The 25,807-nt window shown below is 43.8% G+C and overlaps 2 protein-coding genes across 2 annotated transcripts in view; one reads left to right on the forward strand and one right to left on the reverse strand.

The window, feature by feature from the left end:
- The window catches only part of tshr (thyroid stimulating hormone receptor), a gene marked incomplete at both ends in the record, with an annotated part of 38,620 nt that extends 17,195 nt beyond the window's left edge, over window positions 1–21,425 (reverse strand). The window contains 7 exons of the mRNA XM_079525691.1: window positions 503–571; window positions 1,741–1,818; window positions 2,942–3,016; window positions 3,798–3,872; window positions 9,447–9,521; window positions 10,816–10,887; window positions 21,253–21,425. Of these exons, the coding sequence (XP_079381817.1) occupies window positions 503–571; window positions 1,741–1,818; window positions 2,942–3,016; window positions 3,798–3,872; window positions 9,447–9,521; window positions 10,816–10,887; window positions 21,253–21,425 (617 nt within the window). The remainder of the gene's footprint in view (window positions 1–502; window positions 572–1,740; window positions 1,819–2,941; window positions 3,017–3,797; window positions 3,873–9,446; window positions 9,522–10,815; window positions 10,888–21,252) is intronic.
- Window positions 21,426–22,233: 808 nt separating this feature from the next.
- The window catches only part of cep128 (centrosomal protein 128), a 102,422-nt gene continuing 98,848 nt past the window's right edge, over window positions 22,234–25,807 (forward strand). The window contains exons 1-5 of the mRNA XM_079526846.1: window positions 22,234–22,378; window positions 22,879–23,107; window positions 24,157–24,243; window positions 24,822–24,975; window positions 25,277–25,413. Coding sequence (XP_079382972.1) covers window positions 22,898–23,107; window positions 24,157–24,243; window positions 24,822–24,975; window positions 25,277–25,413 — 588 coding nt within the window. The 5' untranslated portion in view covers window positions 22,234–22,378; window positions 22,879–22,897. The remainder of the gene's footprint in view (window positions 22,379–22,878; window positions 23,108–24,156; window positions 24,244–24,821; window positions 24,976–25,276; window positions 25,414–25,807) is intronic.

Consider the following 25,807-nt stretch of genomic DNA (forward strand, 5'->3'; position numbering starts at 1 on the left):
ATTTTTCCAAAATAGCAGACCTACAAGCTCGTAGCGCACCACTCGGTGGCGCGCTATGAGCTTGTAGATCTGCTATTTTTCAATAGCTAAAGCATAACATAATGCTAACACCAAAAGGGGTTCCCGCCCAGAATAGGTTAATCCAGGCAAGATACCAAACTACTTAATTGTTGGGGAAATAGACAGAACACGATGCTGCTGTGATGGCCTGATTTCGCTGTATGCCAGTGAAAGATATCCTCATTCCTTCATAAGTTTTATTTTAAAAAAGGGAAAAGAAAAAGAAAAACGTCCCCAGAATTGGCTTCATGGACCGTCATCAAAACAGTTTCAGAATTCATATAAAAATAGCACTATCACCTTGTCTGGATTAATCGACAACATGTAGTCGTTGTCAGTCGTTTTCAATTCTGTTCTATAAAGAATATACAGGTTCTGTTAAGGTACTGCATATTGTTGAACAGTGTTGAGGCACAGTAACAAAACAATAAATGAAACATACACTTGGTCCAGCTTGGTCCCATTAAAAGCATGATGGTGGATCTCCCTGAAGCCATTCCCATACAGCATCCTGGGAGCAAACAGGGACAAATTGACATAACATGAATTGAAATGAAAAGCAGGGGCGAAAGAAATCAATTTATTACGGTATATCTGATAACCATTTCTAATATAGAAATGAAAGCTGTTTTCCCATCAGTTGCTATTTTTAGGGTGTGGCTCTGAAAGAGGATAAGCTATAAGTGTGTGTGTGTGTGTGTGTGTGTTTCTGCCTAGAACTATCACCACTATCTAGAACTGTATGCGTGCGTGCGTGCGTGCGTGCGTGCGTGCGTGCATATCTTACGCCGTCAGCGCGTCATTGGTGATACCGTGGAATGAGTTGGCCCGACTTATAATGTAGAGATAGAAAATTATATCAAATGGAGGTCCGCATACAAAACTAAGGGGTCCTTGAAATGAATGAATGAAATGAAATATTGAGAAACACTGTCATAGACTCATGAAACACTGACATAAACTGTCATAGACTAGTGACATCATAAAGTCATGCCGCCATTAGATCTTGGTTTTATAACTTTTAATCTGCACTAATAATAGAAGCGCTCCTCAGCGGGGGGGGCCACTTATTGCACACATTGCCTGCTGAGGATTTAACTCTCCGTGCTAATTTCTGCAGTCATTAACGCAAGAGTTCCTCTAACGCGTTTCTTCTGTTTATGACATTAATCCTTCCAACCGTAAACCACTCGAATGTGTAACTGCTTGTTACCAAGTCCTAAGAGTCTCTGGCCAAGGTGACCCATAACTTGGCAAATATTTACGAGGGACGGAACGGGGCCAATGAAACTGTATAGCTGTGTGTGTGTGTGTGTGTGTGTGTGTGTGTGTGTGTGTGTGTGTGTGTGTGTGTGTGTGTGTGTGTGTGTGTGTGTGTGTGTGTGTGTGTGTGTGTGCACGTGCACGCGTGTGTGTGTGTGTGTGTGTGTGCGCGTGCGTGCGTGCGTACATATGTGTGTACATGTGTGCGTACATGTGCGCGCATGCATGCATGCGAGAGATTAGTTGACATGGTTGCATATACTATCTTTGCTTTTGGACGTGCCGGTATGTGTGTTTGCATGTACTTGTACACACATTCAAGGCTGCATACTACCTTATTGTTTTTAGCCCTGTGTGTGTGTGTGTGTGTGTGTGTGTGTGTGTGCGTGTGCGTGTGCGTGCGTGTGCATATCTCACGCCGTCAGCACGTCATTGGTGATACCGCGGAAGGAGTTGGCTGGGATGTGGGTGATGTAGGGGTGATCAGTGATTTCCCTGCAAGGCAACAGATGACAGACAGAAGCAGATTAAGGAGGAAATGAAGTGCCGTTGCAAACACAGACGTTTGGTCTGGGACAGCGATCAGCGCTGCATGGCCAAAGTACTGTTCTTAAGTGCAATTTTGAGGTGCTTTTTACTTTACTTAGGTATTTTTGATGCCATATCCTTTTACTCCCACTATACATCTCAGACGCAAATATTGTACTTTTTTACTCCACTACATGTTGCTTTGCAGATTTGGATATTAATCATTAAAAATAGAAGATCTACAAGCTCACAATGTGCCACAATGAGGTGGTTAATGATCATCATTAAATAATTATAATTCAATAACATGCTATATTTGATTCTTTTGGACATTCTGAGTGGGTTACTTTTACTTTTCCTACTTGGGTATATATTTTGCCTCTAATAGGGCCTAAACTCTTGGAGCACCACTTGTCCCAGTGGTGGGAAGGACAGGAATGCAGCATTGATGAATGCTCTCTCCAGTGCTGTGGCAGGAGAGCAACGTTAACCACATCATGAACCCTGATGTCTCTGTTCTGGGGGCAAACATTAGGCAAACATAGCCCACCTACAAGCTTGTGTCAAGTGGAAATTATTTTTATATTAAAATATATATTATTAAATCTTCTATAACGATTTACATCGTTATAGAGTCACGTGTCTGCACACTCCTGAGAAATGAAAGAGTTATCCAGTTAATACATTATTACACCTATGAGGGATGAACCCAATAAAGGTCTAATGCGTTTTTCGTCTTCTATTATGCTGTAATGCAAAAAAGCAGCAGAAGCTTCCACTTTGGATGTGCACAGACATTTTTTATTGAAAATGTTTCTATGACTATTCACCGCTCAGATATACATAGCACAGACAGAAGTAGTCTCTCACACGTGCGTGTGTGTATGCGTGCGTGCGTGTGTGTATGCGTGTGTGTATGCGTGCGTGCGTGCGTGCGTGCGTGCGTGCGTGCGTGCGTGCGTGTGTGTGTGTACACGCAAGAGAGAGAGACACACACACACACACACACACACACACACACACACACACACACACACACACAGAATATTGAAAATGTTACATAAAGCCAAGTGCAGTCACTGCAACTTACAATATGAAGTTCATGTCATTTGACTGGATGTTGCTGAGGTCGGGGAAGACTTTCAGGCCAGTATTGAAAATCCCCCTGAGTGGAACGGGGATAAGAGTCATGGACAAAGAGTTCTGTGTTGCTTCTTGGGTTTCATCCTGAAACTAATGATATATCTTGGTTTTAGTAAACAGAGCCAAACTTCTAAACCGTGTGTCACAAACACCGCAGGAGGTATAGCACAACAGCTTTGACATCTGCACTCACACAAAAAAGAAGAAAAATCATATTCAACATCTAAAGTTCAACGCAACTCCTGTTTGCAAAGATTATACTTCACTCTCAGTCTTAGTTCTATACTTGGCTGGCGCTTATTCTAAGAGATTAGAACGGAGGTGACTTCAGGGCAGGCTGTACAAAGTCGACATTATCCATTTCCTAAAATGATAAATAAACTGGATGGAGTTAACAGCGAAGCATAATTTCCCCACTCTAGGTAGCAAATCCTACATTAATGCACGGTTGATGTGTCGAACAAGATACGGCTCTGGAAAAAGTGGTTTAAAGTAACTCTTTCTGAAATCAGAGCGTACCACAACATGAAATTTAAACTCGACTCAGTCTTTGCCAGTACTGGCAAACGCACCGTGATCCTGAATAGATTATAATGGTTCAATTATCTGTCTGGGCTAAACATTTTGAAGGGCAAAGTCCCATTTCTCTGTTCTTAGGTTTAAGTATCATCAGGGTTTCAACGCCATGATAGGTGTAGTCTAACAAGGAGCATAGTGGAAGTAGGAAAATATTTGGAATAAAATGGATTTTCTCTTCAACTACGGTAGGCCTATATGTGTTTTGTAGCAGTTACAGTACTTACAAGTACTTGAGGTTTGGGAGGTTCTTAAACGCTTCTGGATCAATATAGGTCAGACTTTTTGCGTTCCGTATCTCTCTGTGAAAACAAATGGATAAACAAAAGACATATAAAAGCTTAATTTAGGACTGGAAAGCGGGTGCCATGCAGTCTAGAATGAAAACAACAGTAACAGTAACTCATGGTAACAATGTTATTGGAAGTATTACTTGCATAACATCGCTGAGTCACTTGCAGGCAGCATGTACAGTACACAGTACAGTATACACTTGAAAATGCAAATTTGATTCACTTCACACACACAAAGTAGATGCTGAACACATGCACTCTGTCTGCAGCTCCCTTTCGTGTCTGCTACAGGTCAGAGGAATGCCCCCAGTGCACCGACATGGCCAGCGTAAAACAAAAGCACAAGCATTAGCACATGGCGATGTGCACGAACGTGCGTGCGGCGTGCACACATTGCTTGGACATCACAAAAACTGCTGACACCGAATGGGGCAAAGGTGCGTGTCTCAGACAAATAGACAGGGGGAAAACTCCTGCGAGCACGCTGCCAAGGGCGGAAGTACGGTCCAATTACCGTTTCATTAGTGTGTTTACTCCCGTCCACACCGGCTAGGCCTGAGAGAGAGAGGACCAGGGCCCGGCAACCCTGCACCGCTCTTCTGCTTTTACAACCCATGTGGTGCTCTGGAACGTACGTGGGCCCTAGCTGGCACCTCTTCACACACCTGGCAGCAAAACCGCACCCAACAACTCAGGAGACGGGCATGTCGGGGCCAGTGGAAGTTCCCGAGTGTTTGTGTGTTGAGCCACCCTGCTGGTGGAAAAAGAAACCTCATATCTCCGAAAGCCGCACAACCTCTAGGCTGTGCTTGGAAGCCTCATATCCCCCTTGGCCAAGGAAGGAATTCCCTTTTGGATTAGACCACATAGATGTTTGGCTTCCCGTGTGGGACACCTGGGCTTGAGTTCGGGTTGTTATATTCTGGGGGCTTGTCCCAATTGCGTTTCCTGGTAGGATGAGGTGATAGGCCTAAAGGGGGTACATTTCACAGAGTATATAGGACTAGAATTCCATTGATTGATTGAATAGTTTATTAGACAGAATGTACGGGCGCGGCTGCACAAATAACTTTGGGGCAGGCCTGTCTAGAGTTTAAATGGACAGGTATCAGTCAATGGATGGGGAACGATCAACATATGGAATGTCAGAACAGATTCTGACATATCCATATACTAATTGATGACATCAGGGATCTCCATATATGGGCTTAATTGTGAAAGCAGGTCGCAATTACTATGACATCTCCATCCCTGATGATGTCATGCGATGTCACGAGACCTGGGCCCCATATATGGGGCTTTCCCCATGTATGGGGATTTTGAGTTATACACTCACTGACTGACTGACTTTTTAATTGCAAGGACCACAATACTCTGAGAGTGTAGAAATGGAACCAAATGGACCTGTAAGGGTCCATTTGGTTCCATTTGTACACTCTCAGAGAAACACAGCTGTTACGGAGCCACTGTGTTTATTGTTTTTCCTTTTATATAATGTTAATTTTCAACCTGTGGTGCTCCATCACTCAATCAGGGGTGTACAGAATTAGCTCTTGCAAGGGCAAGAATAAAATGCAAAGTATTGTACGCAGTTGTCTCTGATAGGTCAGTAATTCTCAGTATCTCTGCTCATGGAAATGGATAGCAAGCGTATAATAATACTATGTCATCATACATTTCTACGGGGTGTAATCTGTCACGGAGAGCGTGTTGCCGATGCAAAACAGCTGGTACAATTCACTTCTCCTTATCCTTCAAGCTATCCAAACGACACACCGTGACAAAGAGTATTTTAAGGAGGGCTTTACACCCTGCTATGTACTAGGTCTAAATTTAAGTTGTAATGTATGCCTACTTGGAACTATTTCAGCTGGTTGCGACCCCTAAACCACTGGTAGCGTGTCATTTATTGGACTTTGAATTAATACTTTGTGGAAATAATCTCGAGATCCACGTGGGAACGTGGGTTTGGCTCCAATGCGTATCTCGGACTTGATGTGGCCTTGATGTGGCCAGCCTCAGCCTGTCACTTCAGTCATCGTTGACTTGATGTGGCCAGCCTCAGCCTGTCACTGCAGTCATCGTTGACTTGATGTGGCCAGCCTCAGCCTGTCACTTCAGTCATCTTAGACTTGATGTGGCCAGCCTCAGCCTGTCACTTCAGTCATCTTAGACTTGATGTGGCCGGCCTCAGCCTGTCACTTCAGTCATCGTTGACTTGATGTGGCCAGCCTGAGCCTGTCACTTCAGTCATCGTTGACTTGATGTGGCCAGCCTCAGCCTGTCACTTCAGTCATCGTTGACTTGATGTGGCCAGCCTCAGCCTGTCACTGTCATCGTTGACTTGATGTGGCCAGCCTCAGCCTGTCACTGTCATTGTTGACTTGATGTGGCCAGCCTCAGCATGTCCTTCAGTCATCTTAGACTTGATGTGGCCAGCCTCAGCCTGTCACTTCAGTCATCTTAGACTTGATGTGGCCAGCCACAGCCTGTCACTTCAGTCATCGTTGACTTGATGTGGTCAGCCTCAGCCTGTCACTTCAGTCATCGTTGACTTGATGTGGCCAGCCTCAGCATGTCACTTCAGTCATCGTTGACTTGATGTGGCCAGCCTCAGCATGTCACTTCAGTCATCGTTGACTTGATGTGGCCAGCCTCAGCCTGTCACTTCAGTCATCGTTGACTTGATGTGGCCAGCCTCAGCCTGTCACTTCAGTCATCGTTGACTTGATGTGGCCAGCCTCAGCATGTCACTTCAGTCATCGTTGACGTCAGTCATCTGTCACACATCTGTCATATCTCTATGTCTGAAACCTAGATCTATCTATCTAGATTCAAGCCCGATCAATGGGCTATATGCACACAGAATAATGCGTCCTAGTTCCGAGCCGCTTCTCTGTTCCATTTGGTTCCATTTGTACACTCTCAGAGAAACACAGCTGTTACAGGGCCATTTGGCTGCGGCTCACCGCTCCCAAGAGATGGGTCAAATGCGAAGAACAAATTTCACTGCGGTAACGTGTGTGACAAATCGTACGACTTTGACTTTGACTTTTGGAACCCACTCAAGGAGACCCACTGGTGTGTCCAGTGAGCCAACATGCACAATAGCAGAACCCTGACTCCGTTTTACCAGAATGGAACAGAGCCTTCATTAGTATCAGCAGTAACACCTGTTGTGCCAAATTCTAGACAGTCAGTCAGTCAGTAGGTACATTGCAAAACGTCCTCTATTATATTAAAGCTGAAGAACGGTGAGAGGAACTTTTTTCAAGGCATTGTTACCTGTTACAGAAGATTTGTTTGTGTATAAGGTTAAAATAGTTGTGCTTAGTCATTAGGTTATAATGATGATTACGTTTAGGCCCTGGGGTTTGGTGTGGTTAAGGATCAGAGAGGGCAGTTAGCCAATGAGATTGTGTAGTTGTTCAGGAGCCATAAAATACTTGGGAGTCGTTGGGACTTTTGAATTGCGTTGAACCACATTATGGGGTGCGTGCCAGTTGAACCACATTATGGGGTGCGTGCCAGTTGAACCACATTATGGGGTGCGTGCCAGTGCAGGATAATTACTCTTTTCTTTTAGGAAAACTAAGACATTTAAATGCTTAACACAAAACTGAAAAAAGTACAAATATGTGGCTGATCTAGTGCGTTTGTTAAAAACACACAGACAGACAAACAGACCCTCTTCTAGATGGCTCGCCTCTGAGGAGCGACGCTGTGAAAAGCAGCGCTCAGACAGACCGGAGTTACGAGAGGTTCGCATGTCTCCCCCTCCGGCTGCACACGCACAGCCTCAGCCCTGCAGCGGCGCAGATCCACATCTGGTGTCAGCCGCAAGCAGCCTGACAGGAAGCAGAGCATTAATTTGTGTCTGACCCCAGAAGAAACCTGAGAGAGATGCCATTATCTGTGGAATGGCCCTCCACCACCATCATACCAATCAGTGGGAAATTGGCACTGGAGGTGCAGTGAAAAACAAAAACAGAGACCCAGCCCTCTCCACATAGCGAGGTTCGCTCTCGTTATCTCTGTCTGTGTTTTCACAACTGGATTCGAGGGTGCTAATGAGCAAAAAGGGGATAACAAAGGCTAATTATCAAATCACGTGCTAAGCCAAGTTTCACACACACACACACACACACACACACACACACACACACACACACACACACACGTCGCACACACGTCGCACACACACAAGCACGCACACATGCGCAGTACACGCACGCATGCGCAGTACACGCACGCATGCACGCACGCACGCACGCACGCACGCACGCACAATTACACTGTTTAGGAGGACACCATGACTGGTCACGACAGCTTGCAGTGAATTATGTGAAGTTCAACGAGCTGCAGACAAGTAAGAAATGATGTGTGGTCGACCAGCAACTGGATAGTAAATCTCAATCCCATAATTGAGCATATTGCACACTGCAGCATGCCGGACCTTTCCCCCCCCCTGAGATACTTGAACAAGAAGTTGAGCACGGAGAGCAGAACCACATGCTGGTTGTGGTTTAGCCTCACATTTCTAACATGGGTATTATGACTGTCTGTTTCAACCGACACTGATATAGCTATAATGGACCAAATCCAGCCACGCCATATATTATTTTCAGTTTACACAGTAATCTAATCAAATTAAATCCTATCACCTTATCTGATCCTATCTGATCTTATCTGTTATCTCACTGGCACAGTCAGCCCAGCCCAGGTTGTCCAACCAAAAGGATGATTTCTGAATCGCATGGACTGCTTCCGAAGCCAAAACCGCTCGTGAGCTGAGTGTTGAGCGGTGTGTCGAGGGGTGTTATTCGGAGTGCTTGTCAGATGGATGGTATACTATCTTTCCATCAACGCATTCCTTTTGCTGTCAGCGAGGTTCAAAGTCGAGCTGTATTTCTTTCTCTTCACTGGGCAACGGGGGCACCTCCGAAATGTTGAATAGTGTAAAAAGTGCATGACCTCATCCCACAATTTTGCAACCCATTTTTTTCACCCAGTGCCAATTATCTAATGTAATCCTGGGTGCTACACTTCCTCTGCCAACCTGAGGGGGCAGTGGACTGACCTCATGCTTCCTTCTATGCATGAGGAGTCCAAGCTGCTTCTTTTTACTTGACAGGGGAGAGTTACCCCGGCCGGACGTAGCGCGTGGAAGGACCAGTTCCTTTCCCCTCCATCAGGCGCCCCGGCTGGCCAGGGGGAGGTAGTTTAGATACCAGGATTACTGCATGTTTTTTTGTGAGGGTACCTATACCCTAGGGGACACGGGGAGAACATGCAAACTCCACACAGAAAGGCCCTTTCGCCAACCCCGCCTCGGGTATGGGCACTGATGACGCGGAGGAGAGAACACGCCCCCAGCGCCCCAATCGAACCCAGGACCTTCTAGCTGTACAATTTACAATTTAGGCATTTAGCAGACGCTCTTAATCCAGAGCGACTTACATTAAGCAAGAAGAAAAAAGAATAGGAATACATCACATATATAAAATGCATTTATCATGAGGCGACATCACTATACCGACTGCTCCACCGTGCCCCGGCATGCCCTCAACTTTAACAACTCACATGTGGGTGATTTTCTTCAGGTTGTAGAACGAGTGCCTCTCCAACCTCTCCAGTGTCACGTCCACTGATATGTATCTGGAACAAAATCAAACATGAGTCACGTTAAGACTCACTAAGATAATACTAGGCCATCAAATGAAATACACATAACAAGTCATCTTTCTAATCAGGAAATAATGATGTGTTTGTTCAATATCCGTGCATGGCCCGTGTGATGGTTAATAGTCAGGCACAAACGAGGCAGTGTGTCAGTGTACCTGAAAGTGACACATAAGATCTGTTTTCATAAAATCAGTGAAAGTATGTGGTTAAAAAAAAAATCCATAAAGGCTCCCTGAAACTATCAGCCCACCTTTAGCTAAAGCTTCTAAACCATGGGTAATTTTACAGGTATGTGCCCCTACATATACATTACCTAGTCATCAGTCACTGCTTGCTTTCATTTGTTATTACTTGGTAATTACTATGTACATAATTGCTCATAAAATAAACCCTGGCCTTACCGTGGTATCTCCATAAAAATGCCAAAGAATCCTGTCTTTGTGGTGGGACCCATGTAGGGCAACAGAATAATACTGTGCTACTTTGAAAGATTTTGCGAGGTATTAATAGCTACAAAATAACCTAATAGGTGCCATTCCAGTCCTCCCAAAATCTTTAGAGCATTGACCTAACTGACATGTTGTGATCTGTCGCCTGAGACCTGAAAAGATAGTGCCCACAATGGAGTCACACTGCATGGCAGCCCTGGAAGTCAGCACTGTCTGCTGGCTGAGAGTCTAAAAGAAAACTTTACAACCACTTCTGCGTCTTCTCACGCATGACTTGGACGTGGATGACCGACTCACAGGGCTGCGGATCAAGGGCTCGGGTGTATATTTTACCACAGCCTGCAGCACCTCTGTCCGATGTCTGGCTAAATCACCACACACACACACACACACACACACACACACACACACACACACCCAAAGGGCTCTCTCTGTCTGCTCGCCGCCCGCCGCTGCATGGGCGCTTCTGCGGTCGGGAGCGCCAACATTCCTATATTCTAGGAACGCATTAGCGTGTTTTTTTCTTTCTTCCAAGTGTGATCAGCAGACGACGGTGATGCTAAACAGAGAGGATACCATCACCTGCTTGGGTGGGAGGGAGACAAGCGGAGGGAGGGAGGGAGGGAGGGAAGCTAGGGGCCGGCGCCGTGCAGTTTGATTCTGGGATGTTTTCACACTTTTAAGGAAAACAGCAGGCAGATGAGAGACACCAGGTGCATCAGCCCTGCGGCGAGTTGGAGTCTGTCTGTAGTGGAGGTTAATGAGAAGTGAATGCGAATGAATGGAGTATAATCTCATGGGATCACTTCACCACTCACATCCTTGAGATGTTGACCATGTGGGCGAAGGCATCTGCTGGCACCGAGGGCAGACGTGTCTCCAGTAACCATCTGGTTAGTAAAAAGAGAAAATAGCCATCAATTATAGTATGTTCAGAACAACAACAAAGCAGTGACAAGAAGACACTTTTTCAGATGTGATAATATACTGTCGTTTTCTCTTTCGTCTTTCATTATTTAAAACCATTCATTGGAGAGTTAAAAGTTCCCGTAAGTTCAAGTAAAAGTCGATTTTTCTTTTACGTCCTCCAAAATTCTCTCCAATATTTGGCAGAGAAAACGCACCAGTTTGCAAACACCTTTAAAGGTGCATTCCACTCATTTTCAACATTTTACTGTCATCAATAGACCTTAGAGCTGTGTGGAAATAATAAAAAAGTCACCCCATTCTGTGTTTCCTAGAACTGCAATTATGAAAAACATCATGACATCATGACATGACAAAATCATGACATCATCAACATGTGATTCACCATGTTAATGATTTTTTTCAGACCTACAGTTCTAGGAAACACAGAATGGGGGGACTTTTATATTATTTCAGTTCTAAGGTATATTAATGACATAGTAAAATGTTGAAAATTAGTGGAATGCCCCTTTAAGGAGCTTGCACAATGCACACTGCTGCATTTTTCGAATTAGGCTCTTTCAGAAAAAACGGTACACCCAAGATTTCGCTCCAATATTCAAGTCCGAAAATGCAGCAGCGTGCTGCAGGGAATATGATGTGCAGTATAAATATATTCCACCTATTTGCCCCAATACAGTAAGTTAACCCATTAAGACCTGAGGCTGATTCTACATATCTTCTAAATAAAATAAAAACAGTTATCCGAAAAAGTCATGTTTGTATGTCAATTGTGAAGGACCCCCAAAATTATATGTATTTGGCCACCGACCCCCATCTCAAAATATTTTGTTCAAAGATTTGCACACATTTTCACAATTCTTCAAAAATAGCAGATCTACCGTGCTATTTTTTAAATTATAAAATAACGGTTAAAGTTCAAATCTAAAATGACACTTTCCCGGTTTTAGTGGGTTCAAGGCAAAAAAAAAGAGTGTAGTTGTCATTAGAATAAAATGTAATCTTCCATCTGTAGAACACCGGCAATCACTGCCCCTCAGTGATAGACCGTCCGTTTCAACTTCCCTCTGCACTTTGGATAAAAGGCTTCTTTGAAGTGCATAGTGTAACCTCCCCAACCCCCCATGTTCTAGGAATATGGGAGAAAACAAAAGCTTTGGACCGGACTGGACAAAAAGGCTGCAGCCAAACCAAACATGGTCTGGGTCTGCTTAGGACAGCAGGGATTTTCAAAGACTGGGTTCAGGACCCGTATAGGTGGGTTGGAAGGAGATTGAAATGGATCCCATGATTATTCTGGAGTGGAGAGGCATGTGTCCGGTGCCTCTGCCAATGCATCGTGTCACATGGATCCTTGCAATAATAAGTAGGACGAATAAAACATATAATAGCAAGACAGAAGATTTATTGGATGTGATCATGAATTCCGATGGATGGTAGATGAGTAAACACTGATGGTGCATCAAGATGGTAATACCCTATACCTGAGTTGATGATATTCTGTCGCACAACCTTAGTTCTTTCAGTAGATCACAAAGGCTGTGCAGGTAGATCACATGACATGCCCCTAAAGAGTATTTCATTTAAATATATTGAAGAAAAAAACGATAACAAAAAAAAAACATTTCTCCCCCTCTATTTCTCATTCCAAGTGCATCTGTCTTATACAGAATGTAACACAAACTCTACTATTCCGAAGCCCCCTCAGGTACATATTTAAACTATTTTCAGCAATGGTATAATAATTGATTTGGTGGGTAGATCTTGCCGAGCTGGTCATTTTGAAAGTAGCTCTCAAGTCAAAAAGTATAGGCACCCCTGGTCTAAGGCCTCACTCATACTGTTGCAACATGCATACAACATTTGTCTTGTGTCTTGTCCGTGTTTAATGTCCGCCCCAATGCATTTCCAATGGAAGTCACATGGTTTGACAAAACATTTTTGTTTGATGTGGGGGAGGGGGGCACAACACAGCCATCAAACAAAAATGTTTTGTCAAACCATGTGACTTCCATTGGAAATGCATTGGGGGCGGCCATTAAACACGGACAAGACACAAGACAAATGTTGTATGCATGTTGCAACAGTGTGAGTGAGGCCTAATTCTGCCTGGAACCTCTAAAGAGAGGATGTTGCTGTTTGGAAGCCACTATAAACACTATAGGAGCAGATATGAACGAAACAAAAACAGTACTTCTATCAAAACGGCAGGCTGCTATATCTTTAACCGCCTCTGGTCCATTAGGGGGAACAATAGACTAATTCAGGGGCTGAGAACTGGCTTACAGACCTGGATCTATATCACATGGGGAGGCAGGGGGGGTTTAGTAGGAGCATGGCACTCTGCATTTTGACAGACCCAAACAAACAGTGCGACACAGAGCAGGCCCCCAACACTAACTCCCCCCCTGACGACTCATGCCGTTTCCTTGCTGCCTCAAACCCAAATAATCAGCATGCGATTTCCCTGGGAGCGCGGAGCGGAGGGAAGCCTATAGCCGGGCAAAGCCATGTCACAGGCTTTGCGGGGTGAAATCCACTCCCCCCCTAATTTGTCACTTCAGATAGTGTGCCAAGAAACAAACAGGTCACGGAATTGAGTTTGAAGTCGGGAGAAACCACATAATTGGTAATGGTGTCAGCGATGGGCAGACAAAATAGCTCTGTTTCCTTAGGACTCTGTCCTTAATTTTCCTCTCACATTCTGTGTATGTGACACCTAACCTTGGGGTGAATGGTAGAGAGGCTCTGTTATGCAATATTTAACTACATGAATCTTACAATTTACAATTTACAATTTAGGCATTTAGCAGACGCTCTTAATCCAGAGCGACTTACATTAAGCAAGAACAAAAAAGCATGGGAATACATCACATAAATGAAACACTTAAAACTACTTATAGTTCACCAGGGTTCCCCAGGGCTCTGTACTTGGTCCACTCCTTTTTCTCCTCTACAGATAGATAGGTAGGTCTGCTATTTCCACTGAAGATTTGCCCCAGAATAGGGGCGCTATAGGGTTAAAGACTAGGATAGAGGATATGTGGTTGACAACATTATGTATTATAAGTTAATGTATGGTTCACATTAGAATAAAAGCGTTGTTATAATTTATAACAACACTTTAATTCTAATTTGAACTATACAATAGATCCCACTGACTGCATGTGCCCCTAATCGAATTACTGTAGAATGCCAAGTAACCCTGAACGGTTCCATTACACTGTGTCCATGATTATTAGCAGCGTAGTATCAGTGTTTCCACTAACCGTAGCTACACAGCTGAATGTCCCACCTCTAGTTTTACGATTAATCCTATAGCGCTCATCTAGACTGTGACCACTCAGGAAATAGTGACGGGATTTCACTCTTAATTTAAAGGTTAATTGGTCAATTTCATCCCTAGTCTATGAGCGGTCCGCTGTGCCTGACTCCAATGAGTTATCTCATGTGTTATACTGCCAGGAATCCAAAGATTGTGAGCTTTTTTGAAAGACTGGATCTATTGTAGTTTCCCCCCCCCCTCTTGTATTGAAGTGTGTGTGTTTCCCCCCTCCCTAATTATTCTCAAATGGAGCTCTCTCTCCTGGTGTTTGAGAAATGTGCTGTAAAAGGTAAATATTGTATTTGAATGCGTCGTCCAGGCGCAGCCGGGAGTCACGCTACGCAGGCTTTTAAGAGCGTCTGTGCTTTCCTTTCCACCGCTCTGTTACGCACCAACACACGGAGCAACCTGCACGCACACACGCACTCACACTTTCGGAGCGCACGCACGCACACACACGCACGCTCTCCCACGTTCTGAGCACGCACACGTGCACAGACACGCACATGCACATTGCCCACACGCACAGACACACACACACACACACACACACACACCTAGACATTCCCTACACGTTCAAGAATGCATGCACTATTAAGTTACGTTTGACAACTCGCATGTTGAGTACAGTTTGCGTTCCTTTATAACGCACGACATTTTCAACCTAACTGTCAGGATCACAATAGAATGAGTGCAGACAACTTACTTCATATCGCTGTCGTACTCTACGCTGACGACGCAATCATCGTGACTGACAATCGTCTCGTCAGCAAGAAAACAGACATCCTCAAGTGAGACAGCCGACAGCGTTAATAATGGACTGACATCATGCATGGGCTTGAGTCAGCAGGGTTAATCACTTAACCACTTAAACCCTTTTATACTTTATTGACCTGGGTTCCTCAGGGGTCTCCTTGTTTCTGTCTATACCAAATCTCTTCGCCAAACATAGCCTACAGATCTACAAGCTCACAACGCCCGTCGGCCAGTGATCAGCTATTATGATACATGCCCATTGGCCAGAATATGGGATGCAAGGGTTCACGACGTTTACCCTAAAACTATTTTGTTGCATGAAAAATAATGAAAATAGCCGATCTACCACCTGAAGTTGTTTTAGCTATTTTTTTTACATTTCTTTACCTCTTACACCATGGTGTAAGAGGTATGGTGTTGCACATGCTCAGTTGCCCTCTAGGCCGCACATGAAGCCTGTGTGCGGCCTAATTGGCTGCATGGCAGCCAATCAAACACTATGTCCTTTTTTGGGAAACACTGTCAAACACAACAACATAGAAATACACAACCTAGACTAGAGCACAGCCATACCTGTCCTCATTGCACACGTAAGGCCTCCTGCATGAATACACAAACCTGTTTCCCTAAAGCCTCTTTAGCCTACACACACCTGTCGACATGTGGCAGTATTAAAACCATTCGCAGAGAAATGTGTGGTGCGAGTGGTGACTTTCTTCATCTCATTTAAATATAAAAACTTTGAAATTAAGGCCTACTTCAGCATCAAATACATTTAATTGAATTACATTTGTTGTAAGAGTGAAGAGAGCCTACTGTCAGCTGTCCAGCAGTCCAAATATTATTAAATTAAATTTCAGAATGGTAGACCTGTGGCCTGAGGCCTACCATTGCATGGCACATCTATGCACGGAATGTCTATGTTCACAGGCTTCATGTGCGGCCTAGAGGGCAACTGAGCATGTGCAACACCATACCTCTTACACCATGGTGTAAGAGGTGTCCTTTGGGAAACCGGGTGACATGCCCAATTACCCAAAATAGCGACGGCAGGTTAAACCGCCTGGTGTGAGCCAGGGCACGGGCACGGGGACGGGGACGGGGGCAGGCAGGTTAAACCGCCTGGTGTGAGCCAGGGCACGGGGACGGGGGGGTCAAGCATTCTTCGGCGTGCGTACAACACATTCAAGCCTCCTCACGCCTCATCTGCCAGTACATCCTACTAAATCAGCTGGACCAGGCCAGACACCAGGAGGCCAGGCCGGTCCATAACAGTCCTATTTTGAATCTTGTTTTGGAGATATTTTTATCCGGGATAAGGCCATCCAGGGCTCGGCGGCAGCCAGGGCATGCTTTCATGTCTTTCTCTTCCCACCGGTGGGCCTTGGATAAACATTCTCTCCAGGAATGCGATGGCATCGTGGGGACGTCTGGCCACAGGGACGTCTGAATTGGAGCACTGGCTGGAGGATAATCTCATGTGATAGGTGCCATGCGAGGCGATGCAAGGTAGCGCCTGAGAGAGGCGGGGTGGGGGCTGGGGGTGTTGGGGTCAAGGGAGCAGTGGTGTCAGACTAAATAAAGTGTAAGAATGAGGGGGTGGACAGAAGGGGCCTGGGCGATCTGTTCAAAATCACACTGTTTTTGACCAAATACTTCATATCTCTGCTGTCATGCAGGAAGAAACCACCTAACTCCAAAATGTCAAAATGGAGTTTCCTCTCGACGGCAACGATATTATATTATATATTATTAATATTATATTATTATATATTATATTATAGATATTGTGATCATAGATGATAGTGTGGCTACTGGTACTTTTCAGAAATATTTACATAATGTAATTTATGATAAGTAATAATCAGTAATGCCCTTACAGTATACAGCTAGAACAGTCAACAAATTACATTCCTTGACTGTAATGCACCTTTAAAACCAGGAAAACACACTGGTATATCGCCACAATACTAATTATGTAATATATTAATGACATTCTCAAAACACCTGAACAAAAACAAACAAACAATCAAACAGGTATACTACATCATTCCAGCTATTATGTACAATGAAGAATAAAAAGACAACACTACAGCAATAAGTGAGCGAATTGTCACAGATTTGCATCGTGTATACACCACCACCATTTATGAGTGGGTGTTACTGTGTTACTCAGTCAAACCCAGTGTTAATGCATCAATTTGTAACTATTACGGGTCCATTTGATTACATTTGTACACTAACAGGATTCAATCATTAAATCAACACAGGATTTTACTGTGTACTATCAGCGTACAAGTTAAGTATTGTCTATCTCACGCTTCCCTTAAAACATATAGCTTAACTTAAAGGAGAATTCCATGCTAGAATGCTTTCTTACCTTTCTTTGTAGTTGTTACGTCCCCACCAAAGAGGTCCAGGTGTTCTTTTGTGCAAAAACTCCTTATTGGCTATTTCCCCTACCATAAGCCCTCAATGAATTGCATTGCATTGAATGGGAATTGAATGGGGCTACTGTTATGCTAATTTGCTTATTTCCATCGAAATAAGTAGTAAAGTGTGCCGCTTGGGATATTATTTACATTATGAGCGATGGAAATAAGCAAATTAGCACAACACCCCATAGCCCCATTCAATTCCCATTCAATTCAATTCATTTAGGGCTTATGGTAGGGGAAATAGCCAATAAGGAGGTTTTGCACAAAAAAAGACCTGGACCTCTTCGGTGGGGACGTAACAACTACAAATAAAGGTAAGAAAGCCTTCTAGCATGGAATTCTCCTTTAACACGGTCTCTGCTTTACCTCAAGTGATCCCCATATACAGTTGACCATCTTAGCACAGTCAGAGTCTGTTCTTTTATACACTTGTCCCTGACGTACAGTAAGTATACTGTAATTGTCAAACCAGAGTTGGGACATTAGACCTGCTGCTGTCCACATTTTCTACGCCATGGCTCTGTGGCAAGCCATCTAGAAATGGGTCTGTGTGAGTCTGTCTTTGTGTCTGGGGCTAATCTCACAAACCGCAGAGTGGAATTAACATCTTCACATTATGTTCTACATATTTTTGAGTGGTGCCAAGCGCTTTAAGTGACGGAGTGTGTCTGTCCGTCTGCATGTATGCCCAAGTACAACCTATTGACCCCTGCGGCGGATGCTGATTGGGGTCAGGTCGCACACATGGGTCGCAACGCACGCACGCACGCACGGACACACACACACACGCGCGCGCGCACACGCGCACACACGCACACACGCACACACGCACACACACACACACACACACACACACACACACACACACACATACATTGAATGGGAATTGAATGGGGCTACTGTTATGCTAATTCGCTTATTTCCATCGAAATAAGTAGTAAAGTGTGCCGCTTGGGATATTATTTACATTGAAGAGAGGATATATACAAAAAAATAATAATTTTGAGCGATGGAAATAAGCAAATTAGCACAACACCCCATACAAATAAAGGTAAGAAAGCCTTCTAGCATGGAATTCTCCTTTAACACGGTCTCTGGTTTACCTCAAGTGATCCCCATATACAGTTGACCATCGTAGCACAGTCAGAGTCTGTTCTTTTATACACTTGTCCCTGATGTACAGTAAGTATATTATATACTGTAATTGTCAAACCAGAGTTGGGACATTAGACCTGCTGCTGTCCAGATTTTCTACGCCATGGCTCTGTGGCAAGCCATCTAGAAATGGGTCTGTGTGAGTCTGTCTTTGTGTCTGGGGCTAATCTCACAAACCGCAGAGTGGAATTAACATCTTCACATTATGTTCTACATATTTTTGAGTGGTGCCAAGCGCTCCTTTAAGTGACGGAGTGTGTCTGTCTGTCTGCATGTATGCCCCTATGTCCAAGTACGACATATTGACCTCTGTGGCGGATGCTGATTGGGGTCAGGTCGCACACATGGGTCGCACGCACGCACGCACGCACGCACGCACGCACGCACGCACGCACGCACGCACGCACGCACGCACGCACACACGCACACACACACACACACACACACACACACACACACACACACACACACACACACACACACACACACACACACACACACACACACACACACACACACACACACACACACACACACACACACACACAAGGGGTCATTACAACCCAAGTGCTTAAGTGCAATATCTGTGCTTGACTCCTGATTGGGACACACACGTCATAGACTGGCCACATGAAGTCCCTGTCTTGTTTTTTCACTGTTTGTCTCAAATCCTGCAACGACACTCCCATCCTCTGGCTTTAATCAATGGCAAGGACACTAGGACAGGAACACACACGGTATTTTCACACATAAGGAATATAATAGATAGAATGGGAATGTCCGTGTGTCTAATGCAACAAGCATGTCTTTCATCGCATCGACACTCAGAGCTGGAATGTTCAGCAACTGCCAAATTTTCAGTCAAACTATTCCATAATAGGCCCTTATAAATGTTTTAATTAGTCTCAGGCAGTGTAGCGATTTGATTATTCCCATCTCATGTTTTTAGCAAAGAGTTCTATAGGCCTGTCCATCTTAAGTATACTCAGTTAATGTTCAAGAAGGTTTGAATGTCATTTCTGTATTTTCCAATACTGTGTTTCAGCCACCGCGTGCCTCCGAAGGTCTCTAGCAGTGATTTTCAACCATTTTCATTTCAAGAACCTGAATTAGGCTACGGTCCCCCATTTGTATCTCTGGGACCCCAATGTATATTGTAAAATCAAATTAATTGAACTCTGAGAGTGCACCAATGGAACCCATGGACCTGTTCCATTTGTACATTCTCTGAGTTACAGACCCATAAGGGTCCATTTGGTTCCTAACTATCATTTAGCTGGGGACCCCCTGGAACTCCCTCAAGGACCCCACTTTGGGAACCACTGTAGAGTCTACAGTATAGCTATTTCTTTGTTTTATACCGTCTATATAACACCACTACATTTCCATTTGCACAGGTCCTGATGGAGCGATCCTGACAAGGTATTACATCATGTCTGCTGCCCCAAATCCTTGACTGACTTTTTGGGGGTACAAAAGTATAATGACACAAATCCCATCCAATCCGACGAGACAGATCCAATAGCGATTAACGATAGTTTGGGGCCCGAATTTTCCAGATAATTTTAGGCAGACAAATTCAATTAAATTTTATATTTATATACAACAAAGTCATCACAGATCAGAACAATCATAGGCTTCTGCCATTATTACTGTAATTGTGTGATTTGAAATGGGTGTAATGCCAGTAAGGTAGAAGGTATATAGGTGAAGGTGGTTTCACCATTTTATAGCATATATAGTAAGATGGAAGGTTAGCCTATTGAAGTTAAGTAAGTGAAGTAGCTACATCTCACAGCTGACAGGTTTCCTATCACCCATGCAGTGCATTTTTCAGTTGTTTTCAGTAGTATAGTTACACAGTAAATCCTGATGAGTGTCTCTGAACTCAGTCTTGACTTAAATTAAAATTATCGTTTAACGTATCTGCCCTATACCTTCATATTTGGAGTGCTGGGGTACCATATATTGTCATAATGGTCAATATGTTTAAGCATAAAGCACGATCACTTAGGCAGGGAAATAGTTACCGTATACACACCTTTTCCACAAACTCATCATTCAGAGCAGTTGTATGGCTATACAACATTCTACTTTGTAGTAAACGTTTAGCCCTGTCCACATGCAGTATATAAACAGAATATACAATGCTTTATTATTCAATAGCCTATACATGTTCATCTGAAAGCAGCCTGATCAGGTCCAGGTTTGGTCTTAATATAAGAGCTGCAGTAGCCAGCCTACTTCTCCATCCATGCAGAATCCTGCAAGACTCACTAAAGATCACTGAGTTAGGAGACCTGTGTTCCTGATTTCCTCTCTCTCTCTCTCTCTCTCTCTCTCTCTCTCTCTCTCTCTCTCTCTCTGCACAACACCTTCTGTTAAATCTATTTGATTTTTGAAGAATTAAAAATATGAAGAGAATTAAAAATGTAATTGGAAGAAAAAACAAGACTCAATTTGGTAAAGCAAGTGAGAGTAATGTTCTATTTGGCTAATAATAACAATGTAATTGTCAACTCTTTCACAGTCATTCGATAGTGTAGGAAAATTGAGAGACATTGCATTCTATTCATTAGGATATTGGATATACATTTACCTATGTGTATAATTAGGTTTTATTTGGAAGTTATAATTCAGTAGCCTATACTTACAATGTCTCCGTGCTGGCAGGAAATCTGGGGAGCTTATCAATGTCAAAGCAAGAGATGGTGTAAGTCTTCCACTCGGAACATTCGCAGACGTCTGGGCAAAAACCAGGCTCCGCCGCCAAGGTATTGACAGGCAACGTGACGAGGGTAAACAGAGCGCACGTTATCACTTGCATGCTGCGTTGTTGCTCGTTGACAGGCTGTTTAAAAGAATCCCTGGACGGATGCATGCTGCTGAATGGACGCACACCAGCAGATCAATGCCTGTGTTGCTGTGTAGGCAACCCTCAGATCGGAACAAGTGAACTTTTACTGGAGTGTTGTTTCTGTCTGAGAGTTCTTCTGTGGCCCCCATAGGTTTCATGTGAGCAGTGAAGCAAGAGATGCTGCCTGCTGCACTAGGACAGGACAGCTCTCCTCTGTGGAGGTGGTCTGCTTTGAGGAGTGGGTAGACTTCTGGGGCACTCTTGTGTTAGACACGAGTAGTGATTTTTATTTTGTATTTATTTTTTAACCTGTGGCCCGAATTGGTCTTACTCTAAGACATATGTAGTCGTATAGGCATAATCATCATCATTTTTCGTATAGGCCTACCATCCCACTATAGGCTATATTATTCAACATATAGTATAGGATATATATATATATATAATATATATATATATATATATATATATTAGGCTATGATTTGTATTATTATTATTATTATTATTGATTTGGCATAGCCATATTTTGTTTGATCGATAAACCATTTTGTAATAAGTTAACAACACTATAATAATGTAGGCAGCTATACGATTGGATGTCAACATTACAAGTGCGCGTGTGAGGAGGAAAGAGGATACAAACTTTTTGAATATATGCGAGCGGCAGTAGTGGCGCAAACGCATGCCTTCGGACAATGTAGTTCTCAAGTAAATACATCGCGACATAACGGTACCTTTGATAAACTACAATTCCCGGTTCCATTTGAAGGCGGCGTGCTTTGCTTTGGGTTTGTTGTGTTCCTGTCCAGAGGCGGCTAGTTTAAGTTAGTTGCCATAGCAGAGAGGAGACGCCGCCACCAGGCAAACTTCTCTTATCACTAAAGCGACCTGCCAACAGGTCCCATGTAGCAAAAACTCTACTGGTGAGACACGTTTATTATCTTTTCACTTTAATGCTTCTGTTCTGGATACAACGACACACGTTAGCCTGCAGCTAATATAGTTGGCTAAGTATGTTGCATTAGCTAGCTTAGCTAAAGTTAGTTGCCAATTGTTGCTAACCAGGGTGGAGCATCATCAACAACAACAATGGCCATTATTATGGCCAGTTTTATTGGCAGTGGAGCACTTTCAGTTGTTGTGGCGTTTACAGCCGAATAGCTTTGTGACTCTAGCGGTTGTCAGGGTGACGGGCGGCGGCGGCGGCGGCGAGGTGACAAATCTTACTTTGTTATCAACTTATTAAAAGGAAACCCCTCGGAAACAAACAGATTGTAGGCTAATCTTATTACCATGTAATATATATGCGATGACGACCGCAGCAGGCAGCATTCTCAACTAGTATGTGTCATCTCGCCAGGTTTGCACTACTAACCAGTGAGTTTATTATTTGTATTGTATGTATGCCCCTCTCTCTCCACAGACCTCCCCTGTCGGAAACAATGGATTCATCCAGCGGGTCGGACAGTTATTACGACAGGGAGAGGGCACGCAGGCCGCGGGGGCGTGAGGCTCAGCGCAGACCCGCTCGGGAGTCTCGGGCCAATGGTGGTGGTGGTGGTCACAGACTAGTCAATGGCATTAATGGGAGTGCTGCTGCTGGATCAGCTGGCATCTCTGAGAAGATCAGCACCCTGGCCAGCACTCTGCAGGTAGGCTACAGCTACACTACACTATGCTTGACTGAAAGAAAGCAGACTCTGAATGGCATCTCATTGAATGGATGGAATAGATGGAACTTAAGTTCAAGGTGGAACGTTATTGTTATGTCTTTGTAGCAGTCGCTCAGAGCCTCAAAAGTATAATATCTCCCCCGGTCTATAGAGATATCCCTTTGGTCTAGTGGTTAAGATGTTGGACTTTCACGCGGGAGGCCCAAGTTAGAATCCCGGGTGTTACATCTTGTGCACAGCACAGGCATAGCCGTGGGATTAGTGAAATAGAAGAAAAAAACATGAGTAGAAATAATAATAATCTTTATTGTCCCGAAGGATATTTGTCTTCACAGTGAGTCTGTTCAACACCCACATAAAAAACAACACATTAGCACATAACACCAAGACGATGCAAAAACATGAGGTCCCCACTGTATACAGAACCATCCCGTGGCTGAGGGGACAAAACTCCTACTGAAACAGACCTTTTTCCATGGCAAGGTTCTGTATCTTTGTCCAGATGGCATGAGGTTAAAAAAGCGAGTCAGTGTCATTTGATATTGAAAGTGCTAACCGTGTAATGAATGGCCTTATTGTTCATATCAGAAAGTGTGGCTGTAGGGAGTCCGATGATCTTCGAAGAAAAAGAGTCTGTATTTTTTCCCAATGCATGTCTTTTGAAGATTACATCATATGGCAGCCAAGTCTATGTGATTTGTAATGTTTAGTTTGATTAGAGCACTTATGATGTAAATCGTTTGCCAGCCAAGACTACAGACTTTAATGTTTGTTTATGGCCCTACGTGACGATGTGAGACGTCCTCTGGCCAATATAAATACAGTGAGCGTCCCTCACTTCACACGACACGAGTGTGATTTTTATACTAAGGATAATATTAGAAATAGTTACCCAATGTACACTATACGCTTATAGAGATGTGGGACATAAGAGATGTTAATTTTGTTTCATTTATTTAATCTATGATGCTTAGAAAACATACGTATGTCTGATACCATTAAATAATACCTTACTTTCTCTGCTATAGGATACTAGTCGGAACTTGAACAAAGTAGACAAGATGTTGGGCGAGTACAGGGAGCACACAGATGACCAGGCTGAAGCCATGGCAATGGTGAGTGAGTCCCTCAATATTCAAAGTCACAACGTACCCCCATAGTGGGGATACATATCATTCTCTGTACATTTGGTTTGTTGGCTCCCCGTCTAGCCATTGATTTGTGACGCCATTTTTTTATTCAAGTGGAAGTAATAATAATATAATAATATAGCACCTTTCTAGTCGAGGTCACAACTCACAAAGTGCTGCACAGCAAATCTACAAACTAAAAAGCAAGGAAAGCAAAACACAGTTAAATTGGAATGAACATAGAAAATCAACAAGTAGAGCTTCAGTAATGCCTGACCTTGGTGCTGTTTGCAGGAATCAGGCTTTTGCTGTTCCTATTACCACGATGCAGCGTGTTGAAAATACTGTCAGCGGTTCTGCTAATTTCCTTTAGCCTTACATGGCCTTACACTCCCCCTTCTCTAACTTAAACTCCCTGAGGTGATTTATCTCCTGGAAGCATTTCATCTCCAATGAATATCGCTGTTGTTGTTGTTGCTGCTCTTCTCCCATTTACCTACAGTATTTCCTGCCATTCTAATGGCCCTTTCTTTGCTGATCACCTGTATGCTTTTGTACGTCAGCTTAAGGAGAACCTGGAGGAGTCCATCAGCCAGTTGCAGTCACAGAGGCACAGGAGGCCCTCGCAGTCACGGAGCCACAGGACACACTCTGCCTCGGCATCCACCCTGCACACCAGTGACCTGGAGGCTGGTTCTGCCTCTGGCTCCGGCCCAGGTATGGAGTAGAGACTAACACAGGAGTGGATTTTCACTCCCATCCCACTCCATTCCTCTGATAGCTATAGGTTCTCATACATGGTTTGGTGAGCTTGACCGTGTCACTGGTTAACAGTGACAAGGTGAGGAGTGAGAAGTCTGTGTATGACTTGGGAGAAGGAGCACTGACGGAAGATGCAAAGATCATCCCATGTAATCTCTCTGTCTCCTCTTCTACTCCTTAAACATTTCGCCTCTCTCTGTAATCACAGTGAAGATGAACCGTTTGTCCTTATTACATGTTGTACATGTTTTTTCAGAGGGCCCACGCTTCATCCCAACCTCCCATCTGAAGGACTTTACCGGCACTGAATCTGCTCCACCAATCAGAAGGAGGTCTCTGTCCGCGGCCACGGTGCGCTTCAGTGACCCCTGCCCTGTACACCCAGAAGCAAATGTAAGCAGTGGTGGAGAAAAGTACTCAAACTCCGTTACAAGTAAAAGTCTGGAATTCAACATTTACTTGAGTAAAAGTACAAAAGTATTGGCATCAAAATGCACTTAAAGTACAAAGTACTCATGCAGAATGTCCCATTTCAAGTTTTCAAATGTATAAAAATCATTTGAAAATAGCCGATATACAAGCTGCGACGCATTATGAGCTTGTAGATCGCCTATTTTCAAATGGCCGAAATGTATATAGGGCTGAAGTGGTTAATGTGTGTTTTGTAATAATAATCCAAATCTACAAAGTAACTAGTAACTAAGGTTTTCAAATAAAATATGTAGTGTAGTAATGTAGTGGACTAAAAGTACAATATTTGCCTCTGAAATGTAGTGGAGTAAAGTAC

This window comes from Electrona antarctica, assembly GCF_951216825.1.
Source record: "Electrona antarctica genome assembly, chromosome: 17".
NCBI lineage: Eukaryota > Metazoa > Chordata > Actinopteri > Myctophiformes > Myctophidae > Electrona > Electrona antarctica.